Source organism: Cladosporium halotolerans, assembly GCF_011745625.1.
Source record: "Cladosporium halotolerans strain TM138-S3 chromosome Unknown Sca30, whole genome shotgun sequence".
NCBI lineage: Eukaryota > Fungi > Ascomycota > Dothideomycetes > Cladosporiales > Cladosporiaceae > Cladosporium > Cladosporium halotolerans.
In genome coordinates this window covers 645-21398 of record NW_027191481.1, presented here as the reverse complement: position 1 = coordinate 21398, position 20754 = coordinate 645, and the positions used below count along the sequence as shown (strand labels likewise).

Below are 20754 nucleotides of genomic sequence, written 5' to 3'. Positions count from 1 at the left end.
AGGCATCCTCGCCATTCCGCAATGACTTTGCGAGAGGACTATTGAGTATATTAAAATCCTCCTGTCAGCGTGAGGAGAGGTGTAGTCAATCAAGTCAGCTCGGCCAACGGAAATGCTTGTAAATGAACACAGCGAATGCAATTCTTTTGGATATGTACACAATTCTACGTTTATGCAAGTCTCATGCAAGCATAATGCCAGTAGGATATACTTCTTTCGTACAGTTCAGCGTTGACCGACCTTTGGCCCCGTTTACTCCTCCATTTCGTTCTCACCAGGCTCGACCTCCTCCTGAGCCGCAGTAGCCTCACCCACACCCTTCTTGGCTTCGCCATCCTCATACTGCACCCTCCTCCAGCCTTCTCTCACACTAGGATCCTTGATGAAGTCCACAGTAGGGAAGTAGTGGTGGTTGGACTTCAAGCAAGCGACCCACTTCTGGTTGTCGAATGTCATCATCGTCAAGCGGAAGTAAGTGTTGTCCTTGATCTTGTTCGTCTCCCTGATGAAAGACTCCAGATCCGGCGTGGGGACTGCATTCACAGCCATAATGAAGTTCGTCGGCGCCAGGCCGTACGCGTACGCCGGCGAGCCGCGCATGCGCGCCACGATGTAGATGTCGCTGTGGACCTTGCTGATCTGCTGGCGCACGGCGTGGTGCGGGCGGTGCAGGACGGCGCCGCAGAAGACGACAACGCGGTCTGTCTCGAGCTCCGACGTAGGGACTGTCGGGATCTGCAGGCGGAGCTCCTCCTGCTTGCGCACGACGACGGCGTCGAGCACGTCGTTGCTATACATGATGTCAAGGTCAGACACGCGGGTGATGAGCTTGTCGTTAAGCGTGAGGATGATGTCGCCTTCCGCGAGACCGCCAACGTTACCAGCGTCGACCTTGCGGACCATGAAGAGCTGGTGGCGCTCTGGGTCCTCGTGCTCGACGCGCTCGATCCACTTTTCGTCAACGCCCATGATGCGACATTGGGACATTTGGACGGTCTGGGTCTCGAGGTTCAGGATGCGAAGGTTGGGCTTGTTGCCGGACTTGATTTCGTTGATGACGGGCAGAAGAGCTGGCGTAGCGAAGCCGAGGTGATATTCAACATCCTTATTGCTGTGGCCGGTCCGCTCGCCCAGATACGTAAGCCAGAGAGCTTGCACAGTGCCGTCCTCGGCCACAAGGACACCACTTCCACATTGACCGCTCAAGCTGGTGTCGACGGTGATGGCGTCGAGGTTGACAGCACGGTAGCGAGGTGTCGCAGCGCTAGCTGGGATAGCGACTGTGGTGATGTCGGTGACGGCAGTCTTGGCCACAACCGGACGGTAGTTCTGATTGAAACCAAAGAAGATGGTAGTCTCGCCCTGCTTGATCGGCTTGTCGGATAGCTTGGCGCTCTTGACCGGGGCCTGTACAAGGCTTGGGTCATATTTGATGATGGCATAGTTCTGAAGAGGGTGCATGAACACAACCTTACCCTCCACAATGATGCTGTCAGCGATGGTCACGCTGATGTCGCACATGTCGTAAGGAACAATAGCACGGCTGACAACGACCAGACCTTTCTCCGCATCGATGACCAGACCGAAACCGACCTTGCGAGATCGAGGGAAACCGTCAATGCGAAGTGGCATAGTGGCACCAACACGAACGAACGAACGGATGATGTCAACAGCCGCAGGGTGCTGAGCGCCTTCCATCTTGACGAAATTGGCCTTCCTTGGTACTGGCGCAACAGGCGGGACAGGTGCAGCGAGATCAGTGAAATCCCACAGACCAGTCTCGTCGTTGCGGATCGCCATCTTCATGCTCTTGCTCCAATGTCTGTCCACGAGGAGAATGCTAGTGTTCAGTGTATGCATGTCTCGGAGGTGCTTGTACGTTACGACGACTCTGCTACGATCGGGAATAGCCTTCATGACTTCAATGAAAGTGTCCAGATCCGGAGTGGGCTTATTGTCGATAGATTGAATGAGCCAGCCGTATTCCGAACCGTCGAAACGGAAAGAGCCGGTGGCCTCACAGCAGTAGACACCAGGGTTCTTCAGGGTGACCGCGTAATAGCGAGCTTGTTGGTAGGACAGGTTGTGGAAGGATGCTCCGGCAACGGCGACGTAGCGATCGGGTGTGATCATATGAAGGTCGCCCACATCAAGCTCAACTTCAACGTCCTGTCCTCCGCGCTGCACGAGAAGCTTGACTTTCTGGCCAACGCTTGAGTCCAGGATATCATCCAGCTTCGTGAACTGGGTCAGGAGCTCGCCGTTGACCTTGACCAACACATCGCCTTCCTCGACATGGGTGTCCGCAGGCCCATCAGGAAGAATGACCTCCGCCACCAGCATGCCAGTCTCTTTCGGGAACTCCGCCCTGACCTTCGCCTCCCATTCTGGGCTTAGTCCAAGTCTCCTACACTCGTCGAAGGCCTTGAGCATCCATTGTGTTTGGATCGTGCCGCGGTCCACGGGCTTCCCTGCCCTGATGCACTCCAACGCTCTCCGTGGGCGATCCAGAGGAAGGAAGTAATCGGTCGCAGCACCATCTGATCTACCACCAGCCTGGAGCGCGATCGCAAAGCCATCGATGTTGACCACAGGCGATCCTGAAGATCCACCTGACGCGGCTGCAGCAGCCTGGATGTAGTTTGTGTTGAAATCGCTGTATCCCTCGCCGTATTCCGGCGCATTCCTGTCCAGCCTCGAGATCACACCCGAAAGAATACTGAGCTTCTCTCCGGCATCGTTACCGACAACTCTGATCTCCGAACCAATCTTCGCCATGTCCGGTCGCAACTCGAGCTGGTCCAACGCCATGTATTTGACCGCCTTCGGGTCGAATCGCAGAATACCAAAGTCGTGCACGGGATCGCGATAGACGGGGTGCACATCGCACTCCTCATGGTTGTCGAAGATACAGTAACCCCAGAAAGGACCCGCGCCGACAACATGCCTGTTCGTCAAGATGTATCCCCTCTTAGCATCCACAACGAAACCCGTCGCCTCGCTCGAAATGGCCGAGTCCGTATCGAAGCTGGCAGTCTGACAGAAGTGAATGCTGACAACGTTCTTCACCACCTTCTCGATGGTCGCCTGCCACTCGGCCGACTCGGCCGTCGCAGCATGTACTAGCTCTTCCACCTCCTCGTGCTCAGGCGATGCGTAGCCGTTCGGGGTATCGTTCAAGGAAGCATCTGCAGATGCGCCATTCGCATATTGCTCTGCGGCTGCAGGCGGCGGCGAAAGCTGGTCTTGTCGTACTTGCTTCATCGGGCGATCGGAATTGGAAGTGGGAGGTTCTTTGCGCTTCGCGACATGATTGTGGTGGTCCATGGCCGTGGCTTTTGAATCCCCGAGCGAGTGTTTGCTAGTGAATGCACGTGTAGCGCACGTTGCGATAGTAAAAGATGGCGTAATCGATCGTGAAAGACGCCGGACTGGAAAGACGTTGCGAAACGAGGTGAATGGCGAATGCTGTAGCGTAAGGCTCCGTGATGACGATGCGAAAGCGTTGCGCCTGGTGTTCCCAAGCGCTTGTGTCGCGGTCCTTAGGTTCGCAATCAAACCGATACGCATCCAGATGGGCTCACGTAAGCGAGCCAAAAAGAAGTCGAGATGCCGAAGTGGAAAACGTGATTAGACAGAAACGGAGATGGAAATGTGAGAAGTCTCAAAGATTCAGGTACCTTCGACTTCAGACACCACCGAGGGCGGGACGTGCCGAAAGCTTTGCATCAAGGTGCACCACCTTCGTTATGAGATGATGAGGCGTGTAGTGAAAAGGTGAAGATCATACTCGTACGGTTCGGAACCGGCGAATCACATGAATCTTCAATGATAGCGTTGCATAGATGAGCTACTGGAAGACCCTGCATTTCGAAACAGAATGCAGGTGTCCATGAAGCTAATCGCTACCTTATCTTCGGAATTAGAAACTGCATGTGGAGTAAACTATATATACCTACATGTCTTCGATTCCAGCAACTTTCCGTTACACATGGCAATTCCCGATGCTAATGGATTGTAAGCATGAATTGGAAGGCCTGTGTAGCGGCTCTTATCTGCTGGCCTGCCCCGGTGAGTCAATGACATCCACGTCCTGTTCCGTAACGATCGATACCAATCATAGCGTTTGCACGGTCACAGAGCACACTTCGACGCCCACAAGGATCTGAGAGATAGCGATGCCAGTCCTCCCCAAGTGATTTTTGCTGCGAGTTGCGATTCGTTTACTCACGCGGACTATGAGCCTTCGAACTGCTGTATCAAGCGAACCTCAAGCATTAAGAAAGTCATTGAAATGCGAACTTCAAGTATCAAGTAAGTCCTTGAACAGCGTTCGCAATGGGGCGCAATCCGGAAACGCACCATGAGTGCTGCAACCGAGAGCAGTTGACATGTCTGGACGTCGTCTGGTGCTAAGAGCGAGGCTTCCGAGCTGGGGCGAATGAGAACACGCCTGTAAGTAAGCGAATTACATCGCCGTTCATGCGAGTCCTTCCTTGGAGGGAGAGGTGCAAGAACCTCGAGATATCTAGGTAGAGTTGAAACTCCAGATTTGCCTCGTCACAGGTGGAAAATAATCGGGTACGGTCGTGTTACGACACAAAGGAAATCGCTCTATTCGGCCTTCGGAACTCTTGATATTTACACATCTTGTATTTTCAAACATGAGGCACTTAGAAGCCCTCCTTGCCCCACTTGTTGTACTTCTCGTGAAGCGACTGGAGCCAAACGTCAGCCACTCTCCACTTAACAGCCAATCCAGAATGTCCTCGCTCTTCCTCTCGTTCTCTTGCGATCGTGTGCTCTCCGTTTCAGCGAATGGTAAACTCACCTTGGGCAGGTTCACGTTCGGGATGATGACCTCGTTCAGGGCGCTGGGGGCGTCCTTGCGGCCCTTGCTGGGGTCGCCGTGCGGGTGGTACTGGTAAGCGGCGTCACGGCCAGTCTTCCAGGGCTCGGTACCCTCAGCCTTGCCAATCTTGTTCTCGCTGCTGGAGGAGGTGGGGTTGGAGCTGAAGTGCCAGCCGGCGAGACCGAAAGCGCCAGACATGATCGCAAGAAGGACCTGTGAAACACGGCCCGGTCAGTCTTCGCATTGAAAGCAGAAGCGGCGCATGAGCCGCTCAATGGTCGCGACAAATATTCGGTAGGCGTACGTAGAGCTCGGGGTCGCGCTTGGCACCCTTCTTGACGGCGCTGGCATCGGCCTTCCTGTCCTCCTTGGGGACTGCGCCAGAGGTGACGCCGGAGGCCTGGCGGCGGGTGGTGCGCACGGGGGCGCGGGCAGCGGCGAAAGCTGCTCTACGGGTGAAGACGTTCATTTCGGAAGATTTGGTCTCGGCGGATGCGAGGGTTTGGAGCGGAGAGTGAGGGAGAGAATGGTGCGACTGCGTGACGTGAATGCGGGAGTCGTTGCGAGGCCTCGCTGAAAGCTCCCGGGACGGAGCCGGCCTGAGCTTGGCGTGGACCAGGGTTAGGGTAAGAAGCGGGATCTGTTTGCCCTTGCGCAGCCCCTAAGCTGAGGTGTGTCTTCCTCCGACCGAGCAAGACTCGCGACGCAAGCACCGCCCGTGCTAATGGAGGCTGGGGGTGTATACGGCGACTTGATCCGGCCTGCGCGACTGCGCTAGATGCACTGCGAAACCGCTAGGACGTGGTAAAACAGCTTCACGACCTTCAATCCGCAACAAGACGAATCTGTGCATCATACCCAGCCATGGCTCCCAAAACCACCGACGATCCTTCCAACACCCAAATGACTGAGACATCTGCATTCCCTGCTTTCCTTGACACCGATCCTTACCCATCAGCGAACCCGGACAGCCGCCCAGGCTCCGCAAGCACCACTACTACGAATGCGCCTTCGGTTGGCGCTACGCATGAACCGCAAACGCCTACCACACCTACACGTACCAATGCATCACAGAGCCAAGTACCTTCGGTGACTGGGCCAGTCGGCGAGCCCGGCCTTCCACCTAGTAGGCCGAGCAGTATCGGAACGAAGCCTCCCCAAAGAGCCAGCGTCCGCTCTTCATTACAACCGCCCCCTTCACGGAGAGGCCTGGCAGCGTCAATAGCGAGTCCAAGTGGAAGCAGACGTGGTGAACAGGATCGCCCTACATCTTCGATCAACAGGACTCATGTCCCGACATTGACGGCTTCTGGTTTTGCAAACCCTATGAGCAGTGTTACGCTACAGGCTCAGAGAGGTCAGAGGAACACGATTGAAGAGCGGCCGCATCGCTACAGCAATGCGTCTGTCAATACACTCCGGGACGGCGCTACCCCGTCTGCAACTGAGCACGACGCTCCCCCTCTCCCTGTGAGCAGAGGGACGGATGGAACCCAAGATGTCAACAACGCAATAAGCGTCACCAGCGGCACCAGCACGGCGCCTCTAAATACTAAACCAAGTCAACCGGCCAGCCTCCGTGTACAACCTGGACTGCCTATTCCTGGCACACATAACAGCACGCCACGCTCTCCCGCAAAGTCGGTCAGAGACTCGCTCCGCCTGAGGCCATCAGAACACCATCAGCAGCTTCACTCTGAGCCATCATCCCCAGCCAATGCGGTCTCGAAACCACCTCTTTCAGCAAAAGAGTCGCCAAAGGGAGAGGGCAAAAATCATGAATACTACGCCGGCAACATGTGTTTCTTTCTTGGCGGGCGATTGATGAATGCCAAGGCCAAACCGCTCTGTGTCTTCACTGGTACTCTCGCCGTCTTACCTTCTGTTCTCTTCTTCATTTTCTCCGCACCCTTTTTGTGGCACAATGTTAGCCCGGCTCTCCCGATTATCTTTGCCTACCTTTTCTACCTTACGATGAGCTCTTTTCTCCGCTCTGCTCTTTCCGATCCTGGAATCCTACCTCGAAATTTACACCCACACCCACCCAACCCGGAAGAGGAGCGCGACCCACTTGTTCAAGGTCCTTCGACGACCAACTGGGTTACTGTTCGTAACGCCAAGCCAGCAGCAGCACGAGACCTCGAAGGTGCCCAGCACGCTCCGGCATTGGAAGTACCTCAAAAGTACTGTAATGCGTGCAAGATTTGGCGGCCTCTACGTTCGCACCACTGTCGCGAATGCGATGGATGCGTGGAAACACATGACCATCACTGCGCCTGGCTCAACAACTGTGTAGGCCGTCGCAACTATCGCTACTTCTTTTCCTTCATCGTCGCAGCATCCATCTTGACCATTCTGCTGATCGTCTTCTCCGTGCTCCACCTCGCACGCTATACATCACTCAACGAGCTTGGCACCTGGGATTTTGGAGCTCAGGCTTTCCGTCAAGCAATCACGCAAGGCGGTACCTCAGAGCGCGTCGCATTCGCAATGATAATCTACGGATGCTTGGCGTTCCTTTTCCCGGCTTGCTTGACAGCCTACCATGTCTTCTTGATGGCCCGCGGCGAGACCACCCGCGAATATATCAACAGCAAGAAGTTTGCAAAGAAGGATCGCTACCGACCGTTTGCCCTTCAGAGTTGGTTTAAGAACTGGTACTTTGTCCTTGTGCGCCCGCGCATGTCCAGCTACATGCAATTCAAGGCTCCCTACCTTGAAGGCGATATGCGTTTCGGCAACACAAGTACGCTGAAGGACAGGAAGGCGGGCCGTGGCAGATACAGCGTTGAGATGCAACAGCTGCCTGCTCGATGAGACCAGGTCTAGCAGTTTTATGTACACATACAAGCCCATACATATTCCCACGGGCCAGTAATCCTAATGTTTTTTCGATGCCCAGCGTTTAGCGGTAATCACTTAGCAAGCGAACTTGGCCAAGCAAGGCCACTCATCTATACTTGTATACTCTTATGATCTCGACGCCGCGCTCTGCTACCTCAATCACACTTGAAAAATTTCACTAGAATGGAAGATCCATGTCTTCCACGCGCTCCTCTTTCTTCTGCGCTGATCCCGCCTGCTCGCTCATGACCTCCCGGATGAACGCAACCAATGCAGCAACATACTGCTTTTGACTGCTCGGCAAAAAGTGGCCGCCAGGATGATAGACAACCCTTTGCACTTTACCGTCCTTTCCTCTGCCATCCTTACATGCTTCCACCAACCTCAACGACCGCTCCTCAGACACAACTGTATCCAGCGAGCCCAGAAAATGCATCATTGGCGTCTCAATCAACGGCTCATAGAACGCCTGGTACATTGCATTCGTACTCGCGCCAAAACCGGAATACGAAACGGCAAACTTGAGCGGCGCCTGCACCGCTTCCTCGATGTAGCCAGAATCCCGCGTGAACGAGTCCGGAAACCGCATGCCACCCTTCGACTGCGCAGCCTCGAACGCCGCCCGGCGACCATCTTCCAGGAGCGCAGCAACCATGCCGGCGGCCGCGCCACCCTGCGAGAAGCCAATCACGCCATCAAAAGGTCCGTCGCGCTGCATCGTTTCGGCAATCGTCGCGAGGCCGCGGTCCATGCCTTCGTACGTGTACGGCTCGCCCTCGCCTTTGCGACGCCACCACCCGTAGGCTTCGGGCGAGTCGTCGCCCTCGAGATCGGTTGCGGCTCCAGGGATGTCGGAGTAGGAAAGCTTGATTGGCGCTGTGGGATAGTGTAGTTCGATTCCGCCGGGGTGAGTGGCAAGGTGGCCCTGTGCTGGAGCGGCGGGGAAGGCTTTGGCGAGAGACTTTTCGAGGGCTTTTGTTTTGGCGTGGAAGAGAGGACCTGATTGCGTGTATCCGTGGAGCATTAGAATGCGCAGCTTGCGCGGAGAGTCGCTGGCGGTGGTCGCCATTGTCCTGAAAATGTGTTTATTGCACAGGAGAGTCTTGTTGGGAATCGAGGCAAATCTCGGCCGGATGCCAGTGGCGATGATGTTCATTCAGCGGGTTTCCAAGTCCAGTGGGAAGAATTGCATCGATCTATAATTTCTCGCACAAAACCAAGGAGATGATGTTATTGTCGCGATGACTGCCACTTTGCTGAGAAATACTGCGGCTGATGTTGAAGGGCGCTGTTGTTGGAGATATCTCGGGTGAGAATCGGATGAACATTGTCGCAGGCGTCATTAACTCTCCATGCTCTCTTTCATCAGACTGCTCGACCAGCATTGATATCGAATCATCGTGAAAAAGTGGAAAAGGATCTAAACAAATAAAACAGAAATATTGAATACCTGCGAACTATCTGAACAGATAATGCAGACGAAACTCCGACCTCTCATGAGCGGTCTCTCAAGGCCTCGTCATCTCTGCATACCACAGCCTGTGCAATATCATGGCGTCCGTTCAATTTCATCTATCTCGCCTCTTCAAACTCCATCAAAGAAGAGTGGACCTATCGATGAGTCCTCATGGGCTTCAGCACAACACAAACCTTCGCTTGGCAATTCATCATTCGGTCATCTCATCTCGGAGCTTTCCTCCACGAAAGAAGGCATGGAGCACATGCGAAAGGAAGGAGAAACCATGAGTGAGGAACATCGTGCACAGGCGAGAGGCGTTGTCAAATGGCTGATCGTGGGTGGTGCGGTGGTCGTTGGAGTGCCTGTTGGACTTGGGGTGAAGAGGATTTTATGGCCTGCTGGAACCGAGAACGAAGCAGCTTGATTTGTCTATGATATCTGCGTTGGCTCGAAATCGTAGAATAGCACTATGTACCTTGGATCGCATCGGCACTACGAGAATGATACCCATGAGCTAGTATCTCGAAAGGTCCGTTCAAAGAAGTGAATCAATCTCAATAAGCTCCCTCTCTCTTCTCCCAGACATCACTCCAGCTCAATCTAGGCTTCCTGTAAGCAGATTGGATCGCAGTGTCTGCAACAAGCTTGAAGCCATCCAGTTTCGCGCCCTCAGTCTGCTGAGCCCATAAGGTGACAGAAACATAGTTCTCGCCATTGTAGTCGAGGATACCTTCTGGGACAGGGAATTTGGTCTGCGGGCCAAGATGATTGACTACACAGTTTAGTCACTCAAGGAGGATTGATAGGCACGGGGAGAGGAAGACTTACTGTATTTCCCAAACTGCCAGCCGTTAACATAGAGCTGCGCGCGGTACTTCTGACCGCTTGTTGAGTTACCGAAAACGAAGCTCAAAGGCACATCGTAACCTTTGGGAAGGTCTAGCTTGAAGCTCGTACTGTACAAAGCAATGCCAGGCCCTTCAATACCATCCAGTGGTGAAGCACGCTGCCACGATTTGGTTGGAGGCTGAGGTAGGTGGTAGCCTTGCCTCTCAGCGTAGAAGCCCCCTTCGTTCAACGGTCCGCGAGTCTGGTCGAGGTGAACCTCACCTCCGAGATTACCCGTGAGCTTCCAGCCTATGTCGCTCTGTGGGTGGCCAGACAGCTCATAGTCGATGATGCCGCGCGGTGTCTTCATGAAGTCTAAGCCAGGAGTCCAATTAGTCTCCATGCCCATGTGGTCAATGACGACGGTGATCACGTGCTCAGCGCCCTTCTCCAGCCCGAGATCTGGTGACATTGACAGTGTTTGATTGTAGCTACGTGCAGTGGAGTTGCCGATCCAGGAGCCGACGTAGTTGCCATTGATCCAGACTGAGTGACCAAAGCCCAGGCCGCCGGTGGTGGAAAGGTAGAGCGATGATTCGTCACCATTGGCGACGAAGTGGCCGCGGTAGATGAGTGATCCTGTGTGGTATCCGTAGTCACTCGCAATTAGAGAGGTAGGTGTTTTTAACTCGAAAACATTACCGGCGTCGTCGCGAACAGTGTTGTTCGTTTCGGTGTTGCTTGCGCTCTCCCATGCGGAGTCATCGTACTCATCTCCAACCTCTGGCAGGGAATCAACATACTTCCAGCGTAACTGTGAAAGATCTGGAAGCTTCAGATTAGGTCGCTTGTATTCCAGCTTGGTAGTCAAGCGGCCGTGGCTGGACTTAACATCACGCAGCTTCTTCTCGTTGAAGTACACGTTCCTGACTTTAGTTGGACTGGCCAAGATTTCCAAAGTCGTAGTTGCATTCACATCGCCAGTAAGGTATAGCGAGGATCCAGATACTGAGGCAGTACGCAGGAGGTATCCAGCCTTTGCAATGACCAGGTCTTTCTGTGGGGATGTGTAGTTACCAATTGGAGCGGGAGATTCCAACTCCAAGGTCCAGTAGTTGAACGCATCGTTTCGCCACAGTAGGTATACGTCAATGTCGTCGCCGTAATGCAAGACCTTTCTCTCGGCCGTTACCGTCCACTGCACGACGTACATGGAAGCTCTTCTGGCAATCTTGACTGAGCCACCTTCCACCGTGGGCCTTCCCAGGCGCGAGGCAAAGGCGAGCTCATGGGTCTCGCCCGCTAGGCCGTAGAGCAGAAGGATTCGTTTCTTGCCCGTCTTCGCATGGGAGTAGATCTCTGCAGATGAATAGATCAGATTGATGCCGCGCACGTCATAGTCGGTAACCTGGCGAAGACAGTCAGTGAGATCTCATGTTCTGTAAAGACGATCATACTAACATGTGTCTTAGAGTCTCTACCATTGAGAGTCAAGGTGCCACCAAGCTGCGGAATCGTCACATTGCCAACTGCCTTCGTCGACGCCGTAAAAGAATAAGAGGTGGAAGCCAGCGTCGTGTAGTTCGAATGGCGAACGATATAGAAGTTCGTTGGGTCCCCGAATATGGGTGTTGTAGTGATCGCAGACGTGCTTGCGTAAGATGAGTTCGTCAAGTTCGCTGGAGTTGCGCTTAAATATGCCGGTGAAGATACCACAAATTGTGCGATGAGGTTCGCTTCATAGTACTTTTCGCGCGTGAGCGTTCGATCTTCCCTGATAGCTGCACCATAGTCGTACGAGGTATAACCGCCAGACTGACCAAGGTTTCCCCAGTTTGTGCCACCGTAAGTCATGTAAATGTTGAAGATGGTAATACCATTGCCGAAGTTGTTCTTGAAGAAGACCCTCTGGAATTCGGAGTTGATCAGCGCGGCACATCCATCTAATCCTGGACCACCCCAAGAGTCTAGAGCACCACCCTGGAATTCGAGGATGCTGTAAGGTGTATTCGGGCTTTGCTCAAGGTGAAGTTGACGGAAGTTTGTCGGGAGGTTTGACTGTGTCCAGTTGGTAGGATCGGAGCAATTCCAGCCACCAGGGTAATTGTCATGACCATAGATATCTGGACCACCAGGCTCTCCTGGAACAAATAGACCAATTGCAGCAGCCTCGTTGTTGACTGTTCCGTTTGTTAGCGGGCTTCTCTTGGGGTGATAATGGTACGGAAGTCCTACTGAATGGTACCACAATCCCAGTGTCCCGGAACTGTTGATTCACAGCTTCCATATATTCAACATCCGGCCACTTCACCCAAGGCGCACCGAATGTTAGCTCATTTTCGGGTTGGAAAAGAACAATAGGGCCGCCGTTGGTGATCTGGGCCTCTGCGATGATTCTGCCGATGTGAGAGACGTAGTTCTGCGTTGCGTCGAGATATCCAGTCTCATTAGTCCTCAGAATATCTGATGTCCGGGAGAGCCAGCCTGGAAACCCTCCACCTGAAACCTCGGCATTTACTAAAATAGTCAATACTCGTTGGGCGTGGCCAGAAATCAGATTAAAGATAGCTTACTGTAGGGTCCTGGACGAGCTATGAGATACAAGCCAACTTCTTCGGCAGCGGAGAAGAATGCCTCGTATCCTAAGGCACCTTCTGCAGAGAAGTTTCCTGGGCTGCCTTCCAATAGAGCCCAGTCAACATAGAATGAGACGCCATTGTAGCCAAGAGCTTTGATCTTCTGAAGAACATCGACCCACAGATCTGGCACTGGTAGTCGCCAAGGATGGAATTCCGCAGAGTAGAGGAAGATGCGTTCTCCACGAACGAATAGCGAATGCTCGTCCCAGGTCACCTGTCTAATGTTAACACCGTCGGAAGGATGCGTCGAATGCCCTTACGAGGTCGTCTATTTGTCGCTTGTTTGACAGAGTGGTTGTCTGATGGTCATGTAGGGCAAGTCCAAAGACAGTCTGGCAGCATAAGGCTGCCGTTATGGTAAATGATTGCCAGAGCATTGTCGCGGATTTGAATGCAGAGCCGCTAGGGCGTTGCGGTTTTCGCGTTCCGTCCCGACATCACGCATTTGTACTTACCAGCGGCTATATGTGTGATCAGCGGTATCATTGAGCCTATTCCTTTCCGCTGCAAGACAGCCCTGATATAGGGCAAGAATACAATTCATCCATAGTTCCGGGGAACTGAAGCAGAAATGATGAAGGACGCCAGGTCGCTTGTGGACGCCCAGAGGTGGGGATCCCGAAGTCTGCCATGCTCCTGACTTGAATACGACGCATCATACAGCAGGTTAAAGATTGAAAGAGCCTAGCAAGAAAGCTTTCGTTGTGCGATTGACGGATCTCGAGACTGCGGTCGAGCGGGGAACGGAGAATCTGCTGCCAACGCCCGGCTTGCATGAGGTTCTCTTTATACCGAATGCAGACCAACACATGACGCAACGCACGACGACTCCGTTTCCTAGCTTCTGAAGAAGCATCGTTCTCGTGATCCGTTCAATCTGGTTTGATCCACGGTTACAGCGCTGCCGATGCGGTGCCCTGCGTGGCGTTTGTGCCCGTCGGCTGGCCGTTTTACTCCAACGACGACATTCTGCCATGATTTGAAAGGTGAGTGACAAGAGCCTCACGTCTCCTGTGATGTATCGATCTCTTGCTGAACCGAACCTCAGCTTCACTTACGACACGGTGTGTAGAAGGGTCGGGCTTGAGCGGCGTTTGCCCAGGAGCCTCAGAGCTCGTGGTGAAGTGGCAGCGTCGGTGCACTCCATCACTCAATGACCGAAACAGAAGCACACGTCCGTGATCACAGCAACGACAGCGTCACGTCGGATACCGCTCACCGCCGTCGGCATCGGCCGTAGCAATGCGTGCGTGGGTCGTGGGGCGGACGAATCCCCCAAAGAGACCCTGAATCCACTCGCGGCATGCCCGCTTTTGGGTTTCCGCCACACCTCAGCGTCAGAAAAGATGCATCGTGCAGGTGAGAACCGACACCGAAAACCTTTATCAAAGACCACAGAGTCACTGCTTCGGTGATCAAATGCCGATCGTAGGGCATCATAACTATGTAGGTTTGATCCAATACCAACCAAAGTCTCTTTGTCTTCATCGCCTAGTACTCTTTCAATTGCACGCATCGAGGTGTGCCCGTTCGGCCGCCCATTGCTACCCGTCATCATGTCTACCCCAGGGTTCTCTGCGGAGCTGCGTCCTACCGTCTCGCATTCCGACACCCGTCCTTCAGCCGACATTGGCGTGTATGGCGCTGAACAAGGCAGAAGCGGCAACCTTGATCCATCAAATGTGCCATACTCGACCAGGACGTCATTCGATGAGCCGCCATCTGGTGCACAAACTCCTACCCCTCTCCTGGCATCTCACAATCGCTCGTTAGGAAAGAATGGCACCGTTCGCACTGGAGAAGAGTCCTATCCTATGGAAAGCCTGACGCAAACCCGCAGTCACATGGGAGATGCGCTCGAAGGCTTGTACCAAACGCAGACAAACCGAAGTCAGATCCCGCCGGCCGACAATGCAGGCCTTGAACAAGGTCCGGGAGCACCTAGTGGATCCAAAGGCCGGCCACCAGAGTTGGCCAGCCTGACTACCGAAATCATTTTCGTCCTGGTTTGCAGCAGTGGCCAGCTATTCTTCAGTTTCTTCCAAGGAAACATCAACGTAAACCAGCAGGCTTTTAGAACAGCACTGGGGATCCAAGCCGGCGAGCTGCCTTGGCTTGTGGGAAGCTACCTTGTAGCGTTGGGTTTGAGTGTCATCTTGTCCGGCTCGCTCTCTGATCTGATGCCACCCAGAATGGTAGTGGTGGCGGCCTTCGTCTGGCTCACGATCTGGAACGTCATCGGCGCCTTCAGCCTCACACCCGCTCGCAGCCCCTTATTCTTCTTCATGCGAGCCATGCAAGGTCTCGCAGTTGGTGTCGTAGTCTCCGGCAGCATGAGCATCTTGGGCCGAGTGTACGCACCAGGCCTCCGCAAAACTCGTGTCTTCAGCGCCATGGCCGCGATGGCGCCTTTCGGTTTCTGGCTAGGTGCGATCCAAGGCGGCGCCCTGACTGACCATTTGGAATGGATCTTTGGCTCGAACGCGATCCTCTGCGGTCTTTGTGCTGCTGCGGCTTACTTTACGATCCCTCCGTTGAAGCCGGTCGCTGATACAGTGGGCGTTGATGCTCCTACTATTCGCGATTTCGACTGGAAGGGCGCTATCTTCGCAACTTCTGGCTGCATCTGTCTCCTTTTTGGCTTGACACAGGGTACCGTAGCCAAGTGGTCTCCGTACACATACGTCCTGATCATTGTCGGCGCTGTTCTACTGGCGACCTTCTTTGTCGTCGAGCACAAAGTCCACCGCCCACTGATCCCAAACTCGCTCTGGAAAACTCCAGGCTTCGCACCTCTCATGGCAGCCTACTTCCTAGGTAAGCAACGACCGCACCGCATCCCCAACTCCTCTCCCAAAACCCCTACTAACACGCACCAGGATTCGGCGGCTTTGTCGGCGCCTGGCAATTCTACGCCATGCAGTTCTTCCTCAACATCCAGTCGAAATCTGCCCTAACCGTAGCCCTCTACCTGCTCCCCAACGCCCTCATGGGCGTGCTCGCGACCTTCCTCGTCGCCAAGCTCCTGCACAAAATCCCCGGCCACTACATCTACATGGTCTCGATGGTGGCCTTCGGCCTGGGCCCCGCCTTCTTCCTCGGCAACCGGCCCTCGACGACCTACTGGGCGCTCAGCATGCCGGGGATCGCGCTCGCGACCTTCGGGCCGGACATGTCGTTCGCGGCGGCGTCGATTTTCATCACGAGCAACGTGCCGCGCAGCTACCAGGGGAGCGCGGGGAGTCTGCTGGTGACGATTCAGAATCTGTCGAGCGCGATCATGACGTCTGTGGGGGACACGATTGCCGCGGAGGTGGATGCGTTGCCGGACGGGACGATTGGGCTGGAGGGGTTGAGGGCTGCGTGGTGGTTTGCGCTGGCGGCTGCGCTGGCGGGGGCGGTGATTACGGGGGTTGCGGTGAGGATTCCGAAGGAGGTCGAGAAGGAGCATGTTACGTGATTGAATGGAAGAGGGGTGCGAGTTGCTTTGGAAGGCTTTCTGGATAGATAGTATACAGAAGGAAGGAAAAGCTTTTGAACGATCAGATATCCACCAGCGCCTGCTCAGCTGTCAACCCTTATGATGACCCAATCAGTGAGTGTCAAGTGACAGCCACCCTGTGTGTATGCCCACCGACTCGCTTCCAGCACTTGGAATTGCGATGAAACTAACGATGTAGGCACATCGCCGAAAGTACAACTTCTTGACGACGGCCCAAACCTCTTCCAAGTCTCGTACAAAGTTCCGCTCAATTTCACGACTCACCATCCTTCCAGTCAACCTTCTTACACGTCCCAAGCTGCGCCTTGTGCTTCGCAACACGCTGCGAATTCCACCCCGAAATCCAAGACTCGCCTTCCCTCTCATCGGTCTTACCGAACCGCACCACTTGGCCCAAGTAGCACCGGCCAGGCGAAAACATCCACTGCACACACTTCCGGTGCAGATCACGTGCGCAAGCCGCCTCGCACCCACTTTCGCTCTCGACGGCCTTCTGCTCGAGCTGGCTGAGCCTCGAGATATCGATGTCGTCGTCCGAGGCGATGGAGCGCGCGACCAGCTTCCTGTCCTGCGAGAGGTTGTTCCACGCGTGGCGGTTGAAAGTGATGTGGCTGTCGATGAAGTGGTCGAAGATGTCGCGGAACAGGTAGGGCGTGTCCCAGCCGTGGTCTTCGGTCCAGTCGGCTTGGAATTGCCAGAGCGCATCGATCTCGAGCGGCGTGACGTGGTGCCAGGTGATGGCGGGGGTGCACCAGTGGTTCTTGGTGAAATCGACGGTCGCGACGGTTTCTCCTTGGATCAGAGGCCACGCGGGCTTCATGGGGACGTCGGCTTCGAGCAGAGCGCGGGCGAGCACTTCGTCGCCGCAGCAGGAGGAGCTGGTCGTTTCCTCCCAGCGCTTGTTGTATTTTTCTTTCCCTTCTTGCTCGCGCGTCTCTTGCAATTGTTTTGCCGCTTGACGGGACAGCAACACTCCACTTCCTCCATGGGCGAATTCGGTGCCGCCGATGACGTTCTGTGAGCCGGCATATATCGGGTCACTGGCGTCCATGGTATTCAGCCACTGTAGCAGGTTGGTCCAGGAAACGCTCGTGTCGGCCTCCATCATGAAGAACCAGTCTATGTTCGGCGGGGCGGATTCGAAGGCTTCGAAGAGCAGCGGCAAGAACTTCCACTTGTCCAGGTTCCACCCTTCACCACCCTTTAGCTTGCTCGTGTCTTGGCCTTCACGCTGATACTGCTGCAGCTTTCTGTACAGAGTGAAGTCCTCATGTTGCTCACGGAACTGCTTGCTGACAGGAGCAATGGCATCTCGAATAGGAAAGTCCGCGTAGTCCTGGGCAAGATCCGAGAAGATCATGTAGTGCGGAGCACACTTGAACAAGGTCATAAAATGGGTCGGCAGCTTCTCGTAGATCTCCGTTGCGCCAGTCTTGAGCAGGATAAGCACATTGTCTGCACCCGGCATGCTGCGGCAGTCGTCATCCTGAGGCTTTTTCACCGAGTCACTTGTTTTCTCGGCAGTCGTGTCAGACTGCTGCACGTCAGGTTGAGGTACTGGCGCATGGATGCTGTACGGGCTGTCTGCAGGTATCCATGAGTCCCGGAAAAGGTATACGGCCAGAATGATGAGGAAAGCGAGGGTCAGGCGGGGTAGCGTCAAGGCGCGATTGCAGCTCGCGTTCATGATGGCGGATAGAGGCGCATGAACGATGGACGATGGTAGGAAGAGAGAAGAGCTAAACAGTCATGACCAGAGGACTGCGACTCCTTGGATGTCCAGCCCTGGCCAGCGGGGGGATTGCAGGGCGCAGGAGCACAAACGCGGTTCGACAGCAACGTAAGCTGCGGGTTGAGAGGCGTCTGAGCGACGTCGCAGGTTGTCACTGTGTTCCTTGCTGTGCGATGGAGGCACCGGCAAGGGCTGGGAGAGGCAGAATTACAGCAGTGAGATTGCCAATGGTTTATTGAAGGAGCGGGCTACCTAGGTAGAAACAGCGAGCAAACCTTCCTGCGCGGCCCTCCGTATTGTTCGAAATGAGTGTTCGAAAGATCTCGTACAGCACGCCTGTTCGGGCAGTGACGACAGGGATCTGCGTTTGTCCGCAGGAGTAGCCTGCACGATCAGCCGCTAGGCCCATCCAACGGCGTCGCGTACGCGCAAGCCGCTCCGGCAATCGCCTTGATCAAAGCTTCGCGACTTCTTCTTTGCGCCGCGCAGCCTGTCGCATGTGTCGCCAGGCTGGTGCAGTGGGCGCGCATCGCTGTGTTGTGGGGGAATCGTAAAGTGTTGCACATGAGGAGAGAGTTTGTTTAACTTGACATACTTTGAATGCCACAGAAGGTTGCACGAGGCGCAACGGCTGATCAGCCACGGGAAGTCAGAACAGCACCAGTTCGCAGCGCAAGCTCTGTGTGGGTTGTGGTGTGAAAGTTGGCCTGTGTTCGTTTGCACAAATGCAATGGAGGGCATTTTCGTAGTCGAGAGGTCCTGATGCTCGCAACTTATATGCCTGTAAATATTCCTGCATGCTCGCTACCCACTGCCTGGTACCTGGCGTAGGAACAACCCGATGCTTGTCTTTCACACCTCAGGCATCCACATGCGGCTCTTCGGGAAGCGGCTCTCCCCGCGAAGGCTAAACGCCCGCCGCCAGCCTTCGCATCACGCCGACGCCTGATGTCCCGCGAGCTCACCTCTGGCAACAGGTACGCCCGCCCTTGGGCGCATCGCACAACATTGCTCTGTCGCATCTCGCGCAAGTCGCCCTCTAGTTGTTCTGTCGGACCCTCCGCGCACGACAACATTATCTACGAATCCTCTACGACAACACCGACCCCGCGCGCTCTCGGCCTCCTCATGTCACCACCGAGGGACACGTGAGATTGCGCCGGTAGCCCTACTCGCCCACCATGAATCCCGCCGACCTATCTATCGCGATATCCCCGACTCTGACCACCAAGGCACCGGTCACACCTTCTTCCGCGCTCAATAAAAATGGAAAGATACCCGTCCCGCGTGTCGACCTTGAGTCGATCTACACGCAGCTCAAGGCGGCTCTCGGACACCAATGGCCGGACTACAAGGCTGCGGTCAATGCATTCGCACTCGGTGAGCCTTTGCATCTACATTCGCAAGAGGAACAAATACTAACGTACATCAAGGCCAACTCAGCCAAGCAGAGCTAAGCTGGGTGCTCCAGCCACTGCTCTCGTCCGCTCCCTCAGTCATAACATCCACCAACTCCACCACCTCCCCCCTCTCAACGCTCCACCTCCACAACACCCTCATAGCATGCCTCTACGCCAACATCCAGCGCGACCCTCCCCCCTCCGAAGTGGCCCCCTGGGTCGTCGCAACCGACAAGCCCACCTCCGCCTCCAAAGCCGCCGGCGCCATCGGCGCCAACGACAAAGCCGAAGAGCGCCTCAAGCGCGAAGTCATGGCGCTGCACGCGCGCGACCGGCGGCGCATCAAAACCCTCAAGGGCGACGCGCAGGCGCGCGCAGACGGCGCCCTGCAAGACATGCAGGCGTACCAGCGCGAGCTGGCGCCCAAGCAGCCGGCCGCGCCCGCGGCGCCCGCGGCCGGCGCCAGCCTGGCCAAGACGAACTGGGACCTCGAGATCCAGCGCAAGTACGCGCAGCCGCTGGCCGCCGAGACCCTGGAGTTCCCGTCGCTGGCGGACGTGCAGAACCGCATCGAGCCGATCTGCTACGAGGAGGGCGTGGCGGGCGGGGCGCAGGGGGCGCTGGTTCCGTGCGCGGAGCTGATCGAGCAGGCCGCCGAGGTCTACATCAAGGAGCTGCTGGGGCAGCTGTGCGGGCACGCGCGGGCGAACGGCGAAGGGTGCGTGCAGACGGCGCGGTTCAGGCGGCAGCTGAGGCGGGAGGAGGAGGACGTGGAGAGGGGCGTGCTGCAGCGGAACGCGGCGGGGCTGCTGCCGGTCGAGCTGGATTTGGCGCTTAAGAGGGAGCCGCTGGGGGCGGACGATTTGAGGCTGGCGCTGCGGGCGCAGGATAGGTATTTCAGGCACGAGCCGTTTTTGTCGGAGTCGATTATGCTGAGTCAGTATCCGGACGTCGGGCTGGGGCCGGGGGCCATGGTTAATGGTGGGGGAGCGAAGAAGGGCGGGGCGGGCGAGGAGGTTGGTGGCGATCCGATGATTGTGGATGAGGACGAGTGGGGATGGCAGGGCGGGTCGACGGCGGATACGGATGCGTTGATGGGGGTGTTGGACGATTGTCTTGCGACTGCGTAGGAGGGGGACGCTGGATCATCGGATTTTTCTTAAACTGGAGCACGACGGCTCTGGTCTACAATCCCCAACAGCAGCCGGACGGGGAGCCCGCCATCACTTTCAGACGACCGCCTGCTGAGACGGGAGGGTTTGAGGAAACTTTTAACTGACGGGAAAAGAACCAACACCGACAGAGAACGTCCGGCAAAGGCATTCGAAGCCAGAAAGAATACACACCGCACAAGCGCGCGGTGCACATCAAAATTCTGGCTAGCTCTGGCTCTACAATAAATGAGCACGAGACGAAGAGTGGCGGGACGATGTTATTCTACTGTCATATCATTACCGCGGCGAACGAACGCCAACAATTTGGGAATGCGAAGACGCTA

The 20754-nt window shown here is 55.4% G+C and overlaps 8 protein-coding genes across 8 annotated transcripts; 3 read left to right on the top strand and 5 right to left on the bottom strand.

Annotated features, from left to right (window-relative positions):
• Positions 1-252: 252 nt before the first annotated feature.
• WHR41_07337 (uncharacterized protein) lies at positions 253-3327 on the bottom strand (the record flags this gene model as incomplete). Its single annotated transcript, XM_069375942.1, has 1 exon — positions 253-3327. The coding sequence occupies one exon, from the start codon at positions 3325-3327 to the stop codon at positions 253-255; it is 3075 nt and encodes a 1024-aa protein (XP_069227019.1).
• A 688-nt stretch (positions 3328-4015) lies between these two features.
• WHR41_07336 (uncharacterized protein) lies at positions 4016-5399 on the bottom strand. Its single transcript, XM_069375941.1, has 4 exons — positions 5157-5399; positions 4832-5065; positions 4363-4718; positions 4016-4301 (listed from the first exon to the last, which is right to left on the bottom strand). The coding sequence occupies exons 1-3, from the start codon at positions 5319-5321 to the stop codon at positions 4674-4676; spliced, it is 444 nt and encodes a 147-aa protein (XP_069227016.1). The 5' UTR covers positions 5322-5399; the 3' UTR covers positions 4016-4301; positions 4363-4673.
• Positions 5400-5716: 317 nt separating this feature from the next.
• On the top strand, positions 5717-7669 carry WHR41_07335 (uncharacterized protein; the record flags this gene model as incomplete). The annotated part of the gene is made up of 1 exon (XM_069375940.1): positions 5717-7669. The coding sequence occupies one exon, from the start codon at positions 5717-5719 to the stop codon at positions 7667-7669; it is 1953 nt and encodes a 650-aa protein (XP_069227017.1).
• Positions 7670-7874: 205 nt separating this feature from the next.
• On the bottom strand, positions 7875-8765 carry WHR41_07334 (uncharacterized protein; the record flags this gene model as incomplete). Its single annotated transcript, XM_069375939.1, has 1 exon — positions 7875-8765. The coding sequence occupies one exon, from the start codon at positions 8763-8765 to the stop codon at positions 7875-7877; it is 891 nt and encodes a 296-aa protein (XP_069227018.1).
• A 786-nt stretch (positions 8766-9551) lies between these two features.
• On the bottom strand, positions 9552-12999 carry WHR41_07333 (uncharacterized protein; the record flags this gene model as incomplete). The annotated part of the gene is made up of 6 exons (XM_069375938.1): positions 9552-9927; positions 9984-11391; positions 11445-12163; positions 12219-12500; positions 12557-12836; positions 12883-12999. 6 exons carry the CDS (start codon positions 12997-12999, stop codon positions 9710-9712), a joined length of 3024 nt encoding a protein of 1007 aa, XP_069227022.1. The 3' UTR covers positions 9552-9709.
• Positions 13000-13485: 486 nt separating this feature from the next.
• On the top strand, positions 13486-16171 carry WHR41_07332 (uncharacterized protein). The gene is made up of 3 exons (XM_069375937.1): positions 13486-13608; positions 13671-15439; positions 15502-16171. The coding sequence occupies exons 2-3, from the start codon at positions 14179-14181 to the stop codon at positions 16080-16082; spliced, it is 1842 nt and encodes a 613-aa protein (XP_069227023.1). The 5' UTR covers positions 13486-13608; positions 13671-14178; the 3' UTR covers positions 16083-16171.
• A 206-nt stretch (positions 16172-16377) lies between these two features.
• Positions 16378-17811, bottom strand: WHR41_07331 (uncharacterized protein; the record flags this gene model as incomplete). Its single annotated transcript, XM_069375936.1, has 1 exon — positions 16378-17811. The coding sequence occupies one exon, from the start codon at positions 17809-17811 to the stop codon at positions 16378-16380; it is 1434 nt and encodes a 477-aa protein (XP_069227020.1).
• A 964-nt stretch (positions 17812-18775) lies between these two features.
• On the top strand, positions 18776-20386 carry WHR41_07330 (uncharacterized protein; the record flags this gene model as incomplete). The annotated part of the gene is made up of 2 exons (XM_069375935.1): positions 18776-19236; positions 19290-20386. Exons 1-2 carry the CDS (start codon positions 19038-19040, stop codon positions 20384-20386), a joined length of 1296 nt encoding a protein of 431 aa, XP_069227021.1. The 5' UTR covers positions 18776-19037.
• Positions 20387-20754: the final 368 nt, after the last annotated feature.